Source organism: Pecten maximus, chromosome 7 (genome assembly GCF_902652985.1).
Source record: "Pecten maximus chromosome 7, xPecMax1.1, whole genome shotgun sequence".
NCBI lineage: Eukaryota > Metazoa > Mollusca > Bivalvia > Pectinida > Pectinidae > Pecten > Pecten maximus.
The window spans coordinates 40,530,059-40,549,838 of record NC_047021.1 but is presented as its reverse complement, the minus strand read 5'-3'; the positions used below and the strand labels follow the sequence as shown (position 1 = coordinate 40,549,838).

General features: G+C 35.9%; 1 protein-coding gene across 1 annotated transcript in view; it reads right to left on the bottom strand.

Moving 5' to 3' along the window:
- Nucleotides 1-2,682: 2,682 nt before the first annotated feature.
- LOC117330842 (guanylate cyclase soluble subunit beta-2-like) overlaps nt 2,683-19,780 on the bottom strand; it is a 77,391-nt gene continuing 60,293 nt past the window's right edge. Inside the window, exons 11-12 of the mRNA XM_033889367.1 lie at nt 12,009-12,163; nt 2,683-3,487 (exon numbers count right to left, since the gene is read on the bottom strand). Of these exons, the coding sequence (XP_033745258.1) occupies nt 3,175-3,487; nt 12,009-12,163 (468 nt within the window). The 3' untranslated portion in view covers nt 2,683-3,174. The remainder of the gene's footprint in view (nt 3,488-12,008; nt 12,164-19,780) is intronic.

Sequence of the window (19,780 nt, the reverse complement as noted above, 5' to 3'; positions counted from 1 at the left end):
TAGTAACGATATGATATAACGATTTGGTAACTGTCAGTGGATGGAGTCCACACCCGGACTGAAGTAACGATATGATGTAACGACCTTGTAACTGTCAGTGGATGGAGTCCCCACCCGGACTGTAGTAACGATATGATATAACGACCTTGTAACTGTCAGTGGATGGTGTCCACACCCGGACTGTAGTAACGATATGATATAACGACCTTGTAACTGTCAGTGGGTGGAGTCCCCACCCGGACTGTAGTAACGATATGATATAACGACCTTGTAACTGTCAGTGGATAGTGTCCCCACACGGACTGTAGTAACGATATGATATAACGACCTTGTAACTGTCAGTGGATGGTGTCCACACCCGGACTGTAGTAACGATATGATATAACGACCTTGTAACTGTTAGTGGATGGTGTCCACACCCGGACTGTAGTAATGATATGATATAACGACCTTGTAACTGTCAGTGGATAGTGTCCCCACACGGACTGTAGTAACGATATGATATAACGACCTTGTAACTGTCAGTGGATGGTGTCCACACCCGGACTGTAGTAACGATATGATATAACGACCTTGTAACTGTCAGTGGATGGTGTCCACACCCGGACTGTAGTAATGATATGTTATAACGACCTTGTAACTGTCAGTGGATGGTGTCCACACCCGGACTGTAGTAACGATATGGTATAACGACCTTGTAGCTGTCAGTGGATGGTGTCCCCACTCGGACTGTAGTAATGATATGATATAACGACCTTGTAACTGTCAGTGGATGGTGTCCCCACTCGGACTGTAGTAATGATATGATATAACGACCTTGTAACTGTCAGTGGATGGTGTCCTCACCCGGACTGTAGTAACGATATAATATAACGACCTTGTAACTGTCAGTGGATGGTGTCCCCACCCGGACTGTAGTAACGATATGATATAACGACCTTGTAACTGTCAGTGGATGGTGTCCACACCCGGACTGTAGTAACGATATGATATAACGACCTTGTAACTGTCAGTGGATGGTGTCCCCACCCGGACTGTAGTAACGATATGATATAACGACCTTGTAACTGTCAGTGGATGGTGTCCACACCCGGACTGTAGTCACGATATAATACCACGACTGTTTAATAAATGTGTGTTGTCGTTATATCTGTGTTATAAACCTGTTCTCGTTACATCTGTAAAAATAACTTGTGTTTACGTTACATATGTATAATAAACTTGTGTTAACGTTATATTTGTAAAAACAAACTTGTGTTAAGCTTTTATCGGTATAACTAACTTGTGTTAACGTTATATAAGTTTTATAGACACATTATTTCTATGATAAACTTGAATCTACGTTATATCTGTATTGTAAAATTGTGTATAACTTACATCTGGAAACGCTTATGAACTGATTTCTTTTTTTTTCTGAAAATTGTGTTTGGAATTTTTCAACAAGCAATAAAGTATTCTTGGGGAAAATAATTTACTAATTCAATAACGGAACGAATTTTATCAACACATTGCAGTTTATTTAAGGTTTAAACTGTCTTTTTTGGTGTCTATGGTCGATATAGATGCCAGAGCTTTGCAAGCAAACGTCATATTGTGCGCTCAATATGACGTTTGTTTGCAAAGCTCTGGCATCTATATCGACCATAGACACACAAAAAAAGACAGTTTAATGCTTATATTTACATTCTCGACATATTCGTTTTGTTATTTTTGAAAATTGAAATTGAGTTAGCATAAAAATGCCAATATTCAGCGATTTCGTCAATGGGGTTAGACAAATAGAACAGCCTATCTTTTTCAAAATTCATTTGTCACGTGCAGATTGGCAAGCATAAAAGTGCATTGAAATAATACGAAAAAAACAAAGTCTGTTCAATTCTTTTTATTATTTGTGTAACAATATTGTATAAAATATCTTTTTGATACCTTTTAATTAACATAAAAAAACGATTTACGTAAGTTACAAGTAGTTCCGGTGGGTGAATATATTCATGCGCGGCATGGATTGTTGTCACGTTTTGGGTGTCAATTATGGTCACATAGACTGCAAATCTTTTAACTAAGTTTATGTCGTGGCTTTGCCACCAACATGTAAATATATAGATATAAATATACAAATTTAGTTTGTCATGACTTTATTCGAATTTTGGCGAGATAGGAATATTTTGTATAAAACTTCACTAATGACGTAGTATAAAACTTCACTAATGACGTAATATAAAACTTCACTAATGATGTAATATAAAACTTCACTAAAGACGTAATATAAAACTTCACTAATGATGTAATATAAAACTTCACTAATGACGTAATATAAAACTTCACTAATGACGTAATATAAAACTTCACTAATGACGTAATATAAAACTTCACTAATGATGTAATATAAAACTTCACTAATGACGTAATATAAAACTTCACTAATGACGTAATATAAAACTTCACTAATGATGTAATATAAAACTTCACTAATGATGTAATATAAAACTTCACTAATGACGTAATATAAAACTTCACTAATGATGTAATATAAAACTTCACTAAAGAGGTAATATAAAATATCACTAATGGCGTAATCTAAAACTTCAATAATGACGAAATATAACACTTTAATAACGACGTCATAAAACAACTCCACTTATGACGTAATATAAAATATCACTAATGGCATAATCTAAAACTTCAGTAATGACGTAGTATAAAACTTCACTAATGACGTAATATAAAACTTCACTAATGACGTAATATAAAACTTCACTAATGACGTAGAATAAAACTTCATTAAAGAGGTAATATAAAATATCACTAATGGCATAATCTAAAACTTCAGTAATGACGAAACATAACACTTTAATAACGACGTCATAAAAAAAAATTCACTAATGACGTTATAAAAAACTTCACCAATGACGTAGCATAAAACCTCAGTAATGACGTAGTATATAACTTCAATAATGACGTGGTTTTAAATATCGCTATCAAGATAAAAAAAAAATATATAATTTTAGAAAAGATTGTATTCTTCTGAACAGAAATTGGTTGTTATTTTTTTGTTTCGTGAATAATATTTGAAAATGACTGACTTTCCGAAACTAAAACTTTAATAACGGAACCAGACATCAAGACTAGTGAACGTTATCGTTTGAAATGGACTGACTACATTAATGTTAGTTCTCATGACAACACACACGTAGAACTTTGGTTCTTAGAAGTAACTGGCGGTGACGTCTTTGAGGTCTGATTTGGACTAATTCCATGTCTCTCACAATGATCTGCCGCCCTTTCAACAGCCTTGTCATTTCCGTTGATACCATTAAGTGGTGACATATCACCGGGTGTCCTTACTAAAGGCAGATTTGTATATTCGTCCTTTGGTTCTGATAAACTGGCTTCCGTTCCAAGCAAAAAATATGTATTCATAGGTCCTTTGCCCTTGACTTCTATATGACCTCTGTCACGAAACTGGTATTTATTTCCTTCTAGAAATCTGAAAATAGATTATACAGTCAAAACGTGAATGAAAAATATAATGGGAAACAACACTTGTTGACAACACGGTCATTTATAAGGCGATCCTCATTATTTTTCCAATATTCATAACGCCCGGAATTGGTCAAATTATAGGACTATTGCATCCCCTTTCTGCAGTACAATTCAATCGTGTTACGAGTATTTTCATTGGCTTCGTCGCCATTTGTGACGTTGCTTTTCATTGGCTGAGTGTATTTTTATTCTAAACCGCTTTTTGTTTTCTTTTTTTTATTCAGTTATTAAGAGTACGCTCAATTGTGTTTTGTTCAAAAATATATTCAAAATAATCTCCTTATTACACTTGAGAGCCAAGAAGGACGTAACAACTGTATGGTATCCTTTTAACATCATTGACGGGCCCTGGAAGGTCTAAAAAAAAACTGTATGATGTCCCTAACATCATTGACGGGTCATGGAAGGTCTAAATAGCTGTATGAAGTCCCTAACATCACTGACAAATCCTAGAAAGAGGGACCAGCTGTATGGTGTCCCTAATATACTGATGAGCCATCGAAAGTCTAAATAGCTGTATGGTGTCCCTTACATCACGGACGGACCCTAGAAGGACCAAACAGCTGTAAGATGCCCCTGAAATCACTGACGAGTCCCAGAAGGACGAAATAGCTGTATGATGTCCTTAACATCACTGACGAGTCCTAGAAGGACCAAACAGCTGTCCCTGAAATCACTGACGAGTTCTATAAGAGCGAAACGGCTGTATGATGTCCCTGAGATTTGCCAACACCCTGAATGTTACATCTAAAATTAAGTAACGAGTATTCAGAACAGTTCTATCTGTCGTGCATATGCTGTTGAAGACAAAACATTTTAATAATTAATATTGTTTCCTCTTTTCTTCCACTGCCAAATTACATGCAAATGAAGAGAAGACAAAAAAAAACAATTATGAATGAATTCTTATCATTGTTTATTAAGTTTAAAAAAAACTGGTTTTGGTTGAAGTGCTTGGCTATTTAACATCTATGATATGTATGTGTGATTTGATACATATTTGCTCTGTTCGCATCGGATATGACCACATATTTATCTCAGCCAGTTTTAAACATGTCTGAAGTCTACAGATCACCTATGATGTCTTTTGAAATGTAAAACAGAATGCAAATATATTGTTTATTTCCATGAATGATCAGCTACAGGTACACTGTATCAATCGATCAGTGATTATACACATTTAATAAATCAATAATTATAATCAATCAATAAATCAATAATTATAATCAATTAATAAATCAATAATGTAACATCGATCAATATTGAAAAATCAATCAATAAATCAATAATGAAAAGTCAATCAATAAATCAATAATGAAAAGTCAATCAATAAATCAATAATGAAAAGTCAATCAATAAATCAATAATGAAAAGTCAATTAATCAATCAATAATGAAAAAACAGTCAATAATGAAAAATCAGAAATCTTTAGAATTCAATATTAATCAGTATAGAGGAGTAGACGTAAATTAAGGAGGGTCAAATTAAGCATCGTTTACATTTTAGTATATGTTTGCTCTCTTGTATATTTATATTTGTATTTATCACAGACGTCTGGTCCTGGTTAGTGTTTATAGAAAAAAAATTAGCACCAACTTTTACCATATCAACAAGGTGTTACACTTGAAAATTTAATAATGCATCGACTACGGAACAAAAGTGTGCTATTTTTTTTAATTTAAACATATTTTATGTACTTTAAAATCATAAAGGATTAGGCACAAGTTATTACAACATTACTAAGGCCTTCTCCACAATACATACTATATAAATTGAGAAATAGCATAATATGAGAACAATGAACACCATTTTTTCCAAAAAAAAAAACATATTACCGAAACCTTTGGCTGGATTTTAAAATAATTTGCACACTTCTGAAAATATGTGTGTTTACGTCTACTGGCAGATGTTCATTTCCTTTGAGAAGTAGGTCTAAATCAGTGACAACCTCCTGATTTAAATTTTCTAAATTAGAGAAAAGGGTACGTCTTTGTATAATATAATGAGGACATGTAACAAGAAATGACAGGCATTCTCACAAGGATTTTCATAAGCGCACCGGAAAGTTTCAGTTAGATTTAGTCATAGTTTAAAGAACTGCATTTGTACCTCAACTAAGTATGCAAAATATTTAAGTTTCGTTCCCCAAAACTGTAGAAAGAAGGTCATTTTGGCGATTTACTGGATGAGGTATTGATTTAAAGATAGATAGAGAAGGAGATGATCTTGTTTCCAAGTTTAAACTGTTCCAAGAAAGAAAAGTTGATGGTAAAAAGGAAAATCGAGTACTATTTAGTCTATAATTTGGAACCGTAAAATCATTTCTGTTTCTTAATAGATAGGGATTGTTAAAATCAACAATAGGTGTTAATAGGTCATTAAGAAATTGAATAGGTTATTGATTGGTCGACAATATTACAGTTAGTATTGTTTACAAAGATGTCGACCAATCAGATTGCCCCTTGTTTACCGCTCTTAAATATACAGACTGCTTCCGTTCCACAGTCGATGCATCGTCAACTATCACGACTGCTTTTAATCCATTTTCCCATCTTTAAATCATGTCACACGGCAAAATAATTGTATGCATTGGAACATAACTAAAGTGTGTGTGCATTTGATATTTTAGTCAGATTGAACTCAAATGTGAATCGAAGCTAACCCCCCACTCTGACTTTTCGAGTGTTACGCCTTGTGCTATTGTAGGAGGAGGGGCTAGTATATTCTCTCTATCAATACTAACCAGAAGCAGACGCCTATGTACACAGCACATGTATTTATCATTTAAGAAATGTTGTTGCTGGTGTCGTCGGCGGCGGCGGCGGCGGCGGCGTCGGCGTCGTTGTCGGCGTCGTCGTCGTCGTCGTTGTTGTTGTTGTTGTTGTTGTTGTTGCAAGCTTAAACGCAGCAGGAATAGAAGCCTGCTATAGTATCAGGTTGCATTCTCTATCTTAATCATGTGTCTATAGGAAGTTCCTAAGGCGTAATTCCATCAATAGCTTCATTTAGATTCCGACAGACTACTGGTCGTGACCAATAATTAGTTTGAAAAAAAAAGAAATATATATTTTTTTTCAACAGATAATTGCCTTTGACCATTAAGCTGATTTTGTAGCTTCCGTAGAATAATTTAATTTCCTACAAGATTTGTACACTAATAAACTAACTATTGTCTGGGTAACTTTTGCAGAATGGGTCTATATATCCCTATATGTACTTTGTAAGTGGAGAAAATAAGAAAACGAAACCTATTTTGAATAGATTAAACTTTTGGTATTCAAATTCACAACATGATATGCCTAGCAATCTGTCATTGTCTATGGTCTGTTTCGGAATCTACTGTAGATAATCCAAATCTGTATAATGCTACGTTCTATGAAAACCACTTACATGTTTTCGATTAGGAAATGCTTAATCAGACAGCGCTTTGGCTCAAGAAATTCCCTAGTGGCGTTGTCTTTGATGTATAATCTTTAAGCAGATGTTTTTTTATATCTGTTATCGTTTATCCATCTGTCCATAGATACTTACTCCCACATAGCGTTATCTGACATGTCCTCAACTTCTATTTGTCTTTGTCAAATGTCAATACCATGACAAAGTGCTATGGGGAATCACGTCCCTAGCCATAAACTTCCTTCTAGCGACTCAAATTACAATTTTGATAACGCGGCAGGAGTACATTTTAACAAGTTAATGGTTGGTTTTAACATATTTTATTGTCATAAATGGCAAATGGATGAGGGAAGATTCTTATAACTTACGGGCTCTTCTCCATACATACAACTGATATAATTACACATGCCTACATATATCAATATTATTAGAGACAAATGAGACTTTTAATTTGAGTGCAGGCGTACTAGCTCATAAAACATCCATCAAATGTCATATTAGGCTCCTTTTATCATTACACACCAACGTCTTAACATTTAATGATTTAAAACTGAATAATCGACAACATATATAAAAGATATTTCAGAAAACACTATTAAGGTTTTATATAACCATTATTTTAAAAAGGAAGTTGCTGAATATAAATGATGCAGGTACAGTATGGATGTTAAAGGCAGGCTACGGAATTACGCTCAATTTTTGTTCCGGCGAAAATATTGAATAATTACCCGTCCACACTGTAAGTGTTTTTATCGCACTCCAACTGAAATGCGTCCTTCAGAATGCGCTGATTGTCTCTGGTAAGGTCCTCGAATATGACATACCTGGTATTTTTAAGTTTTCTGCGCGCGCGAATGATTTCGTGTTTCTTTCTCCTTGTGTTGAATTTCACAATAACGTTCCTTGGTTTATCACGGTTAAAATGTCCAAGTCTATGCGCAATGCTGATCTCATCCTTCATGAGAGGTACACTGAGTTTGTCCGTCACAAAATCAACAATTTTCCCAACACATTTCTCTACTGTTTCTTTATCCGATGGATCTTCTAGACCCATAATCCTAAGAGACTCTTTTCTCCCGTGTTGCTCAAGATCGTTGAGTTTGTTTTCTGTCCTTTCTCTAGCTGCATGCAATCTAGCGATTTCACCTTCCAGACTTTCCACTGCTTTCCGAAGATCGTAATTGTCCGACTCCAGCTCCATAATTCTCCCCTCAAGGCGATCTGTGATTTCTTTATTCTCGGTACATATGTCAGCCTTCAGTTGTGAGATCTTCATATCAAGGTAATCCCGAGTGAGCACGGAGGAAAGAAGTTCATCCAAACGATCTTCAACTCTTTCGTTCTCTGCCCTCACTACCAAATCCACTTTGTCGTCTATCTTTACTGGTCGAGTTCCCTCTTGTCGACACACCAGTATGAGGTTTATCGGATCCAGGCATGGTTAAGATGACAGTTCTTACAAATGTATAGCTAAAAGTCCAAATACGTATAAGTTATCGGGTAGGATCCGGGTATACGTGTAGCTACATATAGTATGCCGTGAGTAGTAGCCACTGTGGCGTTTTCAGTCCATGTTCAGAATATAAGGCGGCCTCAAATAACACTTTCTAGACATTTCCAAAAAGTGTCCAATATTCAGTCTGGTTGTTCTATCACACCAAACAGTACCAAACAACAGCTTTTAAAGCCATCTCAAAATAAGTGAACTTTGGAGAATTTTGCTGAGCAAAAAAATAGTCGACTGACCAGGAGCCACGTGACGTCACTCCCTTCTTATAACTTACGGGCTCTTCTCCATACATACAACTTATTATTATTATTATATTATTAGAGACACATGAGGCATGAGTGCAGGCGTACTAGCTCATAAAACATCCATCATATGACATATTAGGCTCCTTTTATCATTACACACCAACGTCTTAACATTTAATGATTTAAAACTGAATAATCGACAACATATATAAAAGATATTTCAGAAAACACTATTAAGGTTTTATATAACCATTATTTTAAAAAGGAAGTTGCTGAATATAAATGATGCATAATGTGATTTCATAATAAGTAAATAGTACGTATGTCTAAATATCGTAAAGGTACAGTATAAATGTTAAAGGCAGGTTACAGAATTACGCTCAATTTTTGTTCTGGCGAAAATATTGAAAAATTTCTAATTTTTTTTTTTTTTTTGATTGCTTAAGTTATGAGCTTTGTGTTAAAGCCAACCCAGAGTATAAGTAATAAAATGAAAAGTTTATCACGGATTTTGTAGGTAATCCCCTTACGTACATCATGACAGCACAGTTCGGCCCCTTTTCTTAGCTTCTCGAGATAACACAAACCGATACGGGTAGGGATCGTGGAACCTTTATCTCGGATCTTCACCTGAGAGTGATGAGTCCGGCGCTCTAACCGACTAAGCTATGGCGATCCTCTTGGCGCATAGAAAGTAGTTCAAAACGATATAGAAACTATTTGATTTGCACAATAATGATTAAGCGCAATGCTATCAGCGCAAAATGTTCATAGTACCGCTAAATTTGTTCACTTTTACCGCGGTGAACTCGCCTACTTGGGGAAATACACCTGCTAAAGCTATGAACTTATTTGTTCAGATGGCTAAATAACATATCTGTAGGCGATGGATACACAATATAAGCTTATGTTTACGAGAAATATTTTATAATCTGATATTAATAGGTAGTTTACAGTAATGTTGAAGCATTGTTTTCAGTTTGATTTGATTAGGCAGAAGGTGGTTTCTACAAATAGGTTTTGACTTAAACGCGTGCATGTCTAGACGAACACACCACTTGCGTTTCACTCGAATACACCCTACTGTGCCTTACATTCCCATGATGGAAAAAGGCAGACTGAGTTGTCATTTTTCTGACCTTGCCGAATGCTGGATATCAAGAGGCTAATGGAATATTCGCTTGCATACGACAAAGATCAACAATGGCAGACTGATTGTTAAATATCTAGAGGGAAACGTATCATAACTGGATCAAGACGTTTCTAATGGACTTCTTGATGGCAGCCTGTCAAAGTTCTACCTTGAACTTCGTACATGTAATAGGAAGTGAGAGACGTAAAAAAAAAAAAAAAAAAAATAGAAAATGTCTGAAAGACATAAATGTCCCTTGTGTCGTGTGACCTTTTCATCGAGGTGAGCAGCTGATGTCTGTAGTGACTTTAATTTCTACGTGATATATCTGATCGACATGGTCAATAAGGCTGTTGTTATTTTACAGGTAAGATGGCACACCGTCAATACACATTAAGATGAGATTGAAGGACTTCGCAAGGTCTCTGTCACCTGTTTCGATAAGCTCAATATAATCAGCCTCGCATGTAAACAAAAAACAAGTCGACCAACAAATAGACCATATTTGTTCTCATGGGACGGCCAAACGTTTATTTGAAGATCTGGTTAGCAAGCTCAATAAAGATATGGTCGATGAGAATTTCAATAATTCTCACTATTTCATCTTTGGTGTATTTTATGTGGGCCATTGTCGTGTGCTTTAACGAAACCCGCTCCTGTATAGCTCATGCTTATATGCTTGCAACGCCGTTCGCCTTCCTTCGAAAATAAAGCTCTCATCACAAGAGAACGAACGGGTTTCTTAAGTTTCGGATGAGCAAGTTTTGTGTATATAGAGGATAAAGCAAACGTTTTGACAGAAGAACCATTTTTAGGAATGGATGTTAAAGATTAATCAAAGGATTTTTGGAGTTCAAGAAAATCCTTGTGCCATTGATTCTAAACAGTTTCCTAATTAGACTACAATACATCCTTATTTGTACTCATTTGTACTTTCAACTTGAGCAAAAACGTACATGTATACAACTACCAATGATACCTATTAATCAATACCATCATTAAGTGTGGTTTTGATTTCGATTTAAATAAATTTTGATATAAATACACCCTGGCAATACCAAAATTGTCGAGGAAGAAAACTATATATATATATATATATATATTTCAAGTGGTTTAAATCATCATTTGATGTAATAAAATGACCGCAATAATGTACAAAACACCTTTCAATATAAGGGAGCCTGCAGTTGGTTCCGAGTTCCGTTTAAGCAAAACGGAACTAGGAACTCGAACTCGGTGCCAACTTTAGGCTCCCTCAATATAAATTGAGAAATAGATAGAGAAGGGTCAAACATGAATTAATCATTATCACATCTCTTATGCATCTTTTAAGGACTCGTCAGTGATTTTAGGGACATCATACAGCTGTTTCGTCCTTCTAGGACCAGTAAGTGATGTTAGGGAAAAATACAGCCTTTTCGTCCTTCTAGGACATGTCAATGATGTTAGGAAAACCATACAGCTGATTCGTCCTTCTAGGACATGTCAATGATGTTAGGGACATCATACAGTTGTTTAATCCTTCTAGGACTCGTCAGTGATGTTATGGACATCATACAGCTGTTTCGTCCTTCTAGAACCAGTCAGTGATGTTATGGACATCATACAGCTGTTTCGTCCTTCTAGAACCAGTCAGTGATGTTAGGGATATCATACAGCTGTTTCGTCCTTTTATAACTCGTCAGTGATGTTATGGACATCATACAGCTATCTCGTCCTTCTACATGTAGGACTCGTCAGTGAGGTTAGGGAAATCAGACAGTCGTTTCGTCCTTCTAGGACTCGTCAGTGATGTTAGGGACATCATACAGCTGTTTCATCTTTCTAGGACTTGTCAGTGATGTTAAAGACATCATACAGCTATATCGTCCTTCTAGGACTCGTCAGTGATGTTAGGGATCATAAAGCTGTTTCATCCTTCTTGTGCTCGTCTTTGATGCTACTTCTATACATTTATATATATATACAAATATTCGTTTAGTATTAATAATATTGAATGATCGAGAGGAAAGCGAAATTAAATGTCTTGCGAAAATTACTAATTATACAGTGCTCGACATCGACAGGATTTATAAAATTAATTAACCTTGCGTAGTAGAATACCTAGTTTCATAATATTTTACAAGTATATCGTTACGTACATAGCACACAGTGGATAAGTTGTTTTATACATATAACTTACCTGTAGGTTGTTGGACTAACATGAATCCTACCGGGGATTCCGTGACTCTCCATCCGTGACGCCGTGTTGACAGTGTCCCCAAACAGACAGTACCTAGGCATCTTTAATCCCACAACTCCTGCCACAACGGGCCCTGAATGGATCCCAACTCTGATCTGTAAGATACGATATTTAGGTAACTACGCTTTCTGATTGGTAAAATGAAGCAGTTTATGCATCTACAACGTATATTTATCCAAGTATCCCTCACACGATATTTTTTTCAGAAATATACTGAAAACAAGAAGTCGATGAGCTTAACAGTCACATGAGTTTTGATATATTTTAACATATTAACCTCTGTGACCTTGAATGAAGGTTAAGGTCATTTATTTGAGCAATCGTTATAGTCCTTTACCCAAAAATGCTACAAACCCAATATCAGGTATCTGGGCCTCTTGGGTATTAAGAAGAAGATGTTTAAAGATTTTAGCATATTTTATCCCTGTGACCTTGAATGAAGGTCAAGGTCATCCATTTAAACAAACTTGGTAGCCTTCATCCCAGCATGCTACAGACGTAATATTGGGTGTCTGGGCCATTTGGTTATCAAGAAAAAGATGTTAAACGATTTTGGCATATCTAACCCCTGTGACGTTGAATAAAGGTCAAGGTCATCAATTTAAACAAATTCGGTAGCCTTCATCCCAGCATGCTTCAGACGTAATATTGGGTCTCTGGGCCTTTTGGTAATCAAGAAGAATCTGTTTAAAGCGTTTAGCATATTTAACCTTGAAGGTCAAGGTCATCCATTTTATTCCCCAAATACATTTGGGGGCAAACTATACTTTGGTAGTCTAATGCACTGAAGTAGACAATGAAGTGTACTAAGTAAACATTGTAGTGTTCTGTAAATAACACGAGTACACTGCAGTTAACACTATAGTACACTAGAGTTAACACTATAGAGCACTGGAGTTAACACTGTTGTTCACTAGAGTTAACACTGAAGTGCACTGGAGTTGAAACTGTAGTGTACTTGAGCTTACACTGTAGTTCTCTGGGGTTAACACTGTAGTGTACTGGAGTAAACATCTTAGCGCAATAGAGTTAACATCGTAGTGCACTTGAGTTGACACTCATAGTGCACTAGAGTTAACAAGCTTGTTCAATCTAATTATGTCCTTTTTTTTATCTAAAATATAGATTGTATATTCCATTCTTTGACACGTCTAAATCATACCGGTCACCCACCTTGGACATTACCGGAGTCTCCCAAATTGTTTTCCTTTTAACTTCCATATAGCATTTCCCGTTGAGCTTCATCTATAGAATCTACCATTTTTAACATATAACCACAGGAATTACAAATTCTTTTATGTGAATTACAGCTAAGAATTATTCTGACTTCTATATGTGAACTTTATACAATGTTTAACTACACTGCAGGAGTCATAAATTTTGCATAAACAATTTAACACAATATCCGTTTTCTGTGCATTAACCCAAGTTTAACTCGCAATCTTAGATGTTCATATTTTTTTTATTTCTCACTCAGTCAATCAGAGCATGAGACAAGATGGCTCTTAATATCAAATGCATGTACACTTTGCCGATAGCAAAATACAACTGTAATAAAGAACAGATTCTACAATGATTAACTAACGATATATAAATCCGACAGCTTTTCAGATTTTGTAGAAATTTCCAGACATTTGATAAAACCTTCACATTATATATGGTAAATAGTCCATGCATTTTGACAAGGCTAGAGTTTGCAAGTAGTAATTTGAAATTGAAATATTGTCTGGTTGCATGTTCACATTCAAATAATCGTCAATCATACCATTAAAACATAGATAACAAGTTCTCTTTTCTTTGTGTATTCCAATCCATCTTCCAGTTTCTATAGCTAAGCTCATATTTGAGGTTCAATATTAAGCAATAATAATGAAGTACAAACTGTCTTTTATAGATAGAATATGAGTAGATCCTCCTGAAGAGAACATTGTTCATTAATTTATTTTTTTCATTTTTTTTTAACTTTGTTTAACAGTAAGTAGATACAATTCCAACTAGTTTCTATCAATATATTCTGAACATTCTTTAACCATTTTAACTCCAGAATTCCTTTTATCTGTTTTAAGTTAAACATTCAGTGATGATGATGATGATGATGATGATGATGATGGTGGTGGTGGTGGTGGTGGTGGTGGTGGTGGTGGTGGTGGTGGGTGGTGGTGATGATGATGATGATGATGGTGGTGGTGGTGGTGGTGGTGGTGGTGGTGGTGGTGGTGGTGGTGGTGGTGGTGATGATGATGATGATGGTGGTGGTGGTGGTGGTGATGATGATGATGATGATGATGATGATGATGATGATGATGATGGTGGTGGTGGTGATGATGGTGATGATGATGATGGTGGTGGTGGTGGTGGTGGTGATGGTGGTGGTGGTGGTGGTGGTGGTGGTGATGGTGGTGATGATGATGATGATGATGATGATGATGATGGTGGTGGTGGTGGTGGTGGTGGTGGTGATGATGATGATGATGATGGTGGTGGTGGTGGTGGTGGTGATGATGATTCTGATTCGATGCTGATGATGATGATGGTGTTGGTGGTGGTGGTGGTGGTGATGATGATGATGATGATGATGATGATGATGACATTTTCAAAGCCCATTTCTTCTAATGAATACAAAAGTATTGTTGATACGACGGATACAAAATCGGGTACATTATAATTGAATGTCTGCCAGTAGAGGGATATCTCTTATTTTATTTTAACCCCGAAATAGGAAAATGATTCCAAAACCGCTTATTCCCTCGTTCAATATTGTAAAATGACAATTTGATTGACACTTTCTTTTTTTTAAATATAATTTTCATTATATTTGTATTGATATCCAGCTTCCATCTATTACAATATAATTTAAATGTATTCAGAGTTGTTAGGAGTTTTTTAGCCGATTCATACATCATAGTTGTATCATCTGCATTAAGAATTATAAACAGCAGTTCAATATAAATTCAATATTTTTGAAGGTGAGATTTCAAAATGGCCTAAGAAGCAAATACGATAACTTGTATGTGCTATTAGTAGCCTCAGTAGTCCTACGTTTAGGAAGAAGTATTCCAAACGTGTACATGAGTAAGAATAAAATTTATTTTTTTATGTCCAAAATAATTTTAAAAAAAATGTATTCGATTCGGGGAAAATTCTACAATATCAATTCTTTATATTTGAGAAAAATAAACATAAACATGCTGATAATAACATCTGTTAGATTTCATATATACAATCAAGAAGTTATTATTTTGAATACATTAGATACAGGAGATAAGAATGTGATTGATTTTTTAGGAAGAACATGCTCCTTTTTAAATTAAGCAAAATTTTCTGAACTTCCTATTGCCGTCCATTCGTAATTATGTTCATCTACGAACAGAATTAAATAAATTGCCCAAAAATGGTTATTAGGAGTATTGCGCAAAGTAATAAAAATCGATTGAAAATATTGTAATGTAATTTTTAAAAGAAAAGTGAGCATAGGGGAAAATCCGTTTTACATTGAAATATTGTAAAGTGAAATGGAATAAGATATTTATACTTGGTTTCATTAGTACACAGAGACTGACACCTACACATACAATCAACTTAAGTGAAATTTCCAATTTCAATATGGCCGCCATGTTCCCGATAACCCCAAATATGTAATGGTCTTACAACTGCTGAACCAATTTGCTGACAAGAACGCTAAATGATAGTTTATTATGATTTACACATTAAACCTGATATGGATCCCAATATGGCTTCCTCTAAAATCTGATTGCCCATGTCAGTGTTGGTCTATATCATAGTTCTTATTGTCCCAGTCGACCATACCTAATACCTGGAAGATGACGGTTGGTAGCCAAGTCGACATTACTTGAGGTTAGTCTTAAACCTTCCGACTTTTCGATGCAAAGCTTTACTTGTTTCATAATGCATTTAGTACCCATAAATAGTGTATGATACTGGCAACGTGGGCACAAACCCCCATGGTTCTCTGTCCAGTAGGACACCGGCAAAACTAATCCTTTATCGGATAAATGGTGTCGGAGCTGTCATGCTGCATCCAAAAATAGTACTTTACACTCCTCTTATGCCACGAGTGGGTCTGACATCGTACAATATCCCATGAGTGCCGATTGATCCAGTTCTCATAGTCATCATCATCACCAAGGTGCTCACTGATGTAACCAGCTGCCAGTGACTTTTGGTATGTGCCAGAGGAGATTGTCCGAAGGTATTCAATGTCAAATTTTTGAAAGTCCCAATCATCCAAAGTTACATCTAGTTTGACAAATAGTGACTTGACCCCTCTGGTAGGACCTGGCTCATTTTCCACACACTGAGCTGAGGTGTTATGAACACTAAGGCGCTCTATTTTGTCAGTCAGCGCTCTTTCCTTTGCGTCTTGCTCTCGTGTTCTTACATATATGAGTCCTCGGATTTATTCAGACAGGCTATTACTATTCTAACGAATGCCTCGATGACATCAATGGAATAGTTGGAGACAAGTTGTGTTTAAAACCAGCCATTGCTTGCAGCGTCCGTGATATGACTCCACTACCTATCTGGATTTAGTTATGGATCTCTCAATGTTAGCTTGCAAGTCGTCATGTTAAGCCTGTCCAGTTTTTAGATAAGATAACATCTATGTTGTCAAACCAAGTGATTTCAAATCTGGCAAAACATCCTTAAACCTTCGATCATCAACGGCATTGTCATTTTTATCCATGATGGCTTTTGTAATTTTCGCATCATTATCGCTGCCAGGAAAAGGTCCTACTGTGCCAAGTTTGTAACAATCAGGCAAGGCTTTGCTCACGAACTTCAAATAGTTCCACCTTTTCTTCTCTGGAGCTTGAGTTCAGAACTCTTAGGAATAAAGCTATATGTACCGTAAGGTATGACAGTCGCCTGGCAATCGCCTGACTGCAAAAAAATAATGATTCGTAAAACACTGTGTTGTGCTCCAGAACGTTTTCTCTTGTAATGTGTTCGTCCAAGGTACAATGGAACAATACTTAAGTGCAATGCTTTTACTGTGGAATGAAATGTTTTCGATATACTGGAAACTGGCATTTCAAAATAGTTTGGGTTATGGAATTTCTTTCAACATTATAACGTTTGGCTCTATGAATCTAAAAACAAATTATCCTCTCTGGATAATACAGATTGTAAAGCCTGCACAGATAAGAAAAAACAGTTTCTAGAAATTCTTTCACATTGTTCGTCCTCCAATGACACTGGTGTATATACTCCAAACCACGGAGATGCACTACTGTTGGTCTGGGTAAAAATGAACACGGACACTTTATGGAAACAGTAATCGGTAATATGATGTGCGGTTTTGTGTAAGTGTTTTGCGATCATCGAATGATCACAAACTCTACTTTTAAATTTTATTTATCGAAATATAAAGGTTCCATATTGAATTAAGTCTATTAATGAAGTTTACTCGGAAACTCATAAATTAAACTACCCGTAGGTTTGATACTGATTGGTGCTGTTCTTCAGTTTCGCCTTTTGCTTCGGTACCTCTTCAAAACAACAAGAAATAAACACAAGCTAACAACAGCTCCTATGCGCAGTGATGTAATTATATATTGTGTTTATAAATTGAAAGCATGATTAATTTCTGAATATGGGATCGTTATAGGATATCAGTTTAGAAATTGAGGTTGAAAACGAAGTCCTCCTGACTTCAAGCCCATGCATATCTGACAATCAATCGAGTACTACTTGTGCAAACTGTGGAAAATAGTAAGGCAAGCAGCGTCATTAAACAGACATTCATTTATTTGCTCTTTTCCGTTTCACTGTCTTCGATTACGATATTGTCATTAGTGCCTTCACCTAATCGTTCACGTAGATATCGTTATCATCATAAAATGACTGATTACTTAATTTGGCTGTTTTCTCTCTCAGTAACAAAACATCTGTATCGGAGGGCAATATCTGGATGATAAATCGATGCGAGATAACTTCTGAACATTGCTATGGATTGGCAATACCGATAATTACACATGTAGAAACATGGTTAAATGTATCCAGGAAGATATTCCATATCACAAAATGACAAAGTCAACAAAATATCTTTGCTCTAACGGCACTTTATGGATTTTTGGAATCCAAAGCAATCTAAATTACAACCGCAAGTAATTTTACGAAAATTGAAATGAAACCACAAGTATGCTTTTTTATACCACAATGCATTTTATCGTATTTGCTCACTAACAATATATGTTTCTGTAAACATGTCAGCCTTTGCTCATTTTTTTTCCTTATGATGTGAAAAGCGCCAAAGCAGTGCCCTAATCTGGTAACAAAGAAACAAAGGAATGCTAATTGTTCTCTCTTTGTTTTCAATACCACTTCAAACCACTTTTATAAAATAGTGCTGCCTTTTTTCCGGCCTTGCTCATTTCTCAGCCATTTAACATATTACTCGACCGCACATTACATAAAAAAATTGCAAGTATATTACACCTATGTACAGCGTGTTCTTGTGTTCGCACTATACGAGTCACTGTGATCAAGTTGACCTGTTGTGATGTCTCCCTATCTGTTCTGATCGCGTGCGCGCCGTCTCGTATCGTGACCGGAAGTGGAGGCGGAACCGAAACCGGAACTGGAATGACGATAATGGTCATGGCGGGCATCTTGAGATGTCGTAGACGGGGCTTGTGAGGGAGGATTAGTTTGCCATCTGTCACGAGCCACCTTACAAACAGGATACAGTGCCCGTCGTCTGTAGTTTATCTCTTGAGGAAACTGTTCATTTTTACAGAGAAAACTGACTATATAAATCTCACTAATTTGAGGAAATGGCTTAATTGATGTACACAATGGATGTGTGACCCACCAAGTAAAGTATAGCTACAGGACTGGATCCAGGACAGGAACACGAGTTTACATAGACAAAAGTAAGATGCATGTACAGTCTGTTTCAATAAAAAGTATACATCACCTACAACTTATTTTTTTTTTTTTTTTTTTTTTGTGTGTTGTTTTTTTTTGTTTTTTGTTTTTTTTTGTTGTTTTTTTAGAAATACATATTAATTTATTTATCTATTTTTAATCTAAAACGGATTTACGTTGTTGTTGGTATCCTATATAGCCTACGATAAGTAAAATCTAGCTTTTTTTAAGCATATTGAAAAAAATTGAATTAATCTGCATATTTCTAAATTGATTTATACAAACGAATTCCAATAGTTTTGGCAATAATCATTGGTTTCCGGAGTGTCTCGGACTGGTAGCACAGAAGTGCCCTGTTGTTTATATAATTTGTCAATCATCTGAATAGGATTTTGAGAGATACCAACAATGTGATATATATAACTAGCCACGTATGTATACCAGTAAATAAAAAGAGGCCAAATGGGCCTGTATCGCTTACCTGCTCTAGGTCATTTATACTGATGCTTACCTGATACATGTAACCACTTGATTCAAATATAACAGGAAGCGAGTTTTATAAGCTTCGATTAACATTGTAGCCTTTCATTCCAGCCTCGCTAAATATCAGGTCATTTAGTATCTTGGTTATTAAGGTTTGGTTTGTTTAACGTCCTATTAACAGCCAGGGTCATTTAAGGACGTGCCAGGTTTTGGAGGTGGAGGAAAGCCGGAGTACACGGAGAAAAACCACAAGTGTACGGTCAGTACCTGGCAACTGCCCCACGTAGGTTTCGAACTCGCATCCCAGAGTTGGAGGGCTAGTGATGAAGTGTCGGGAC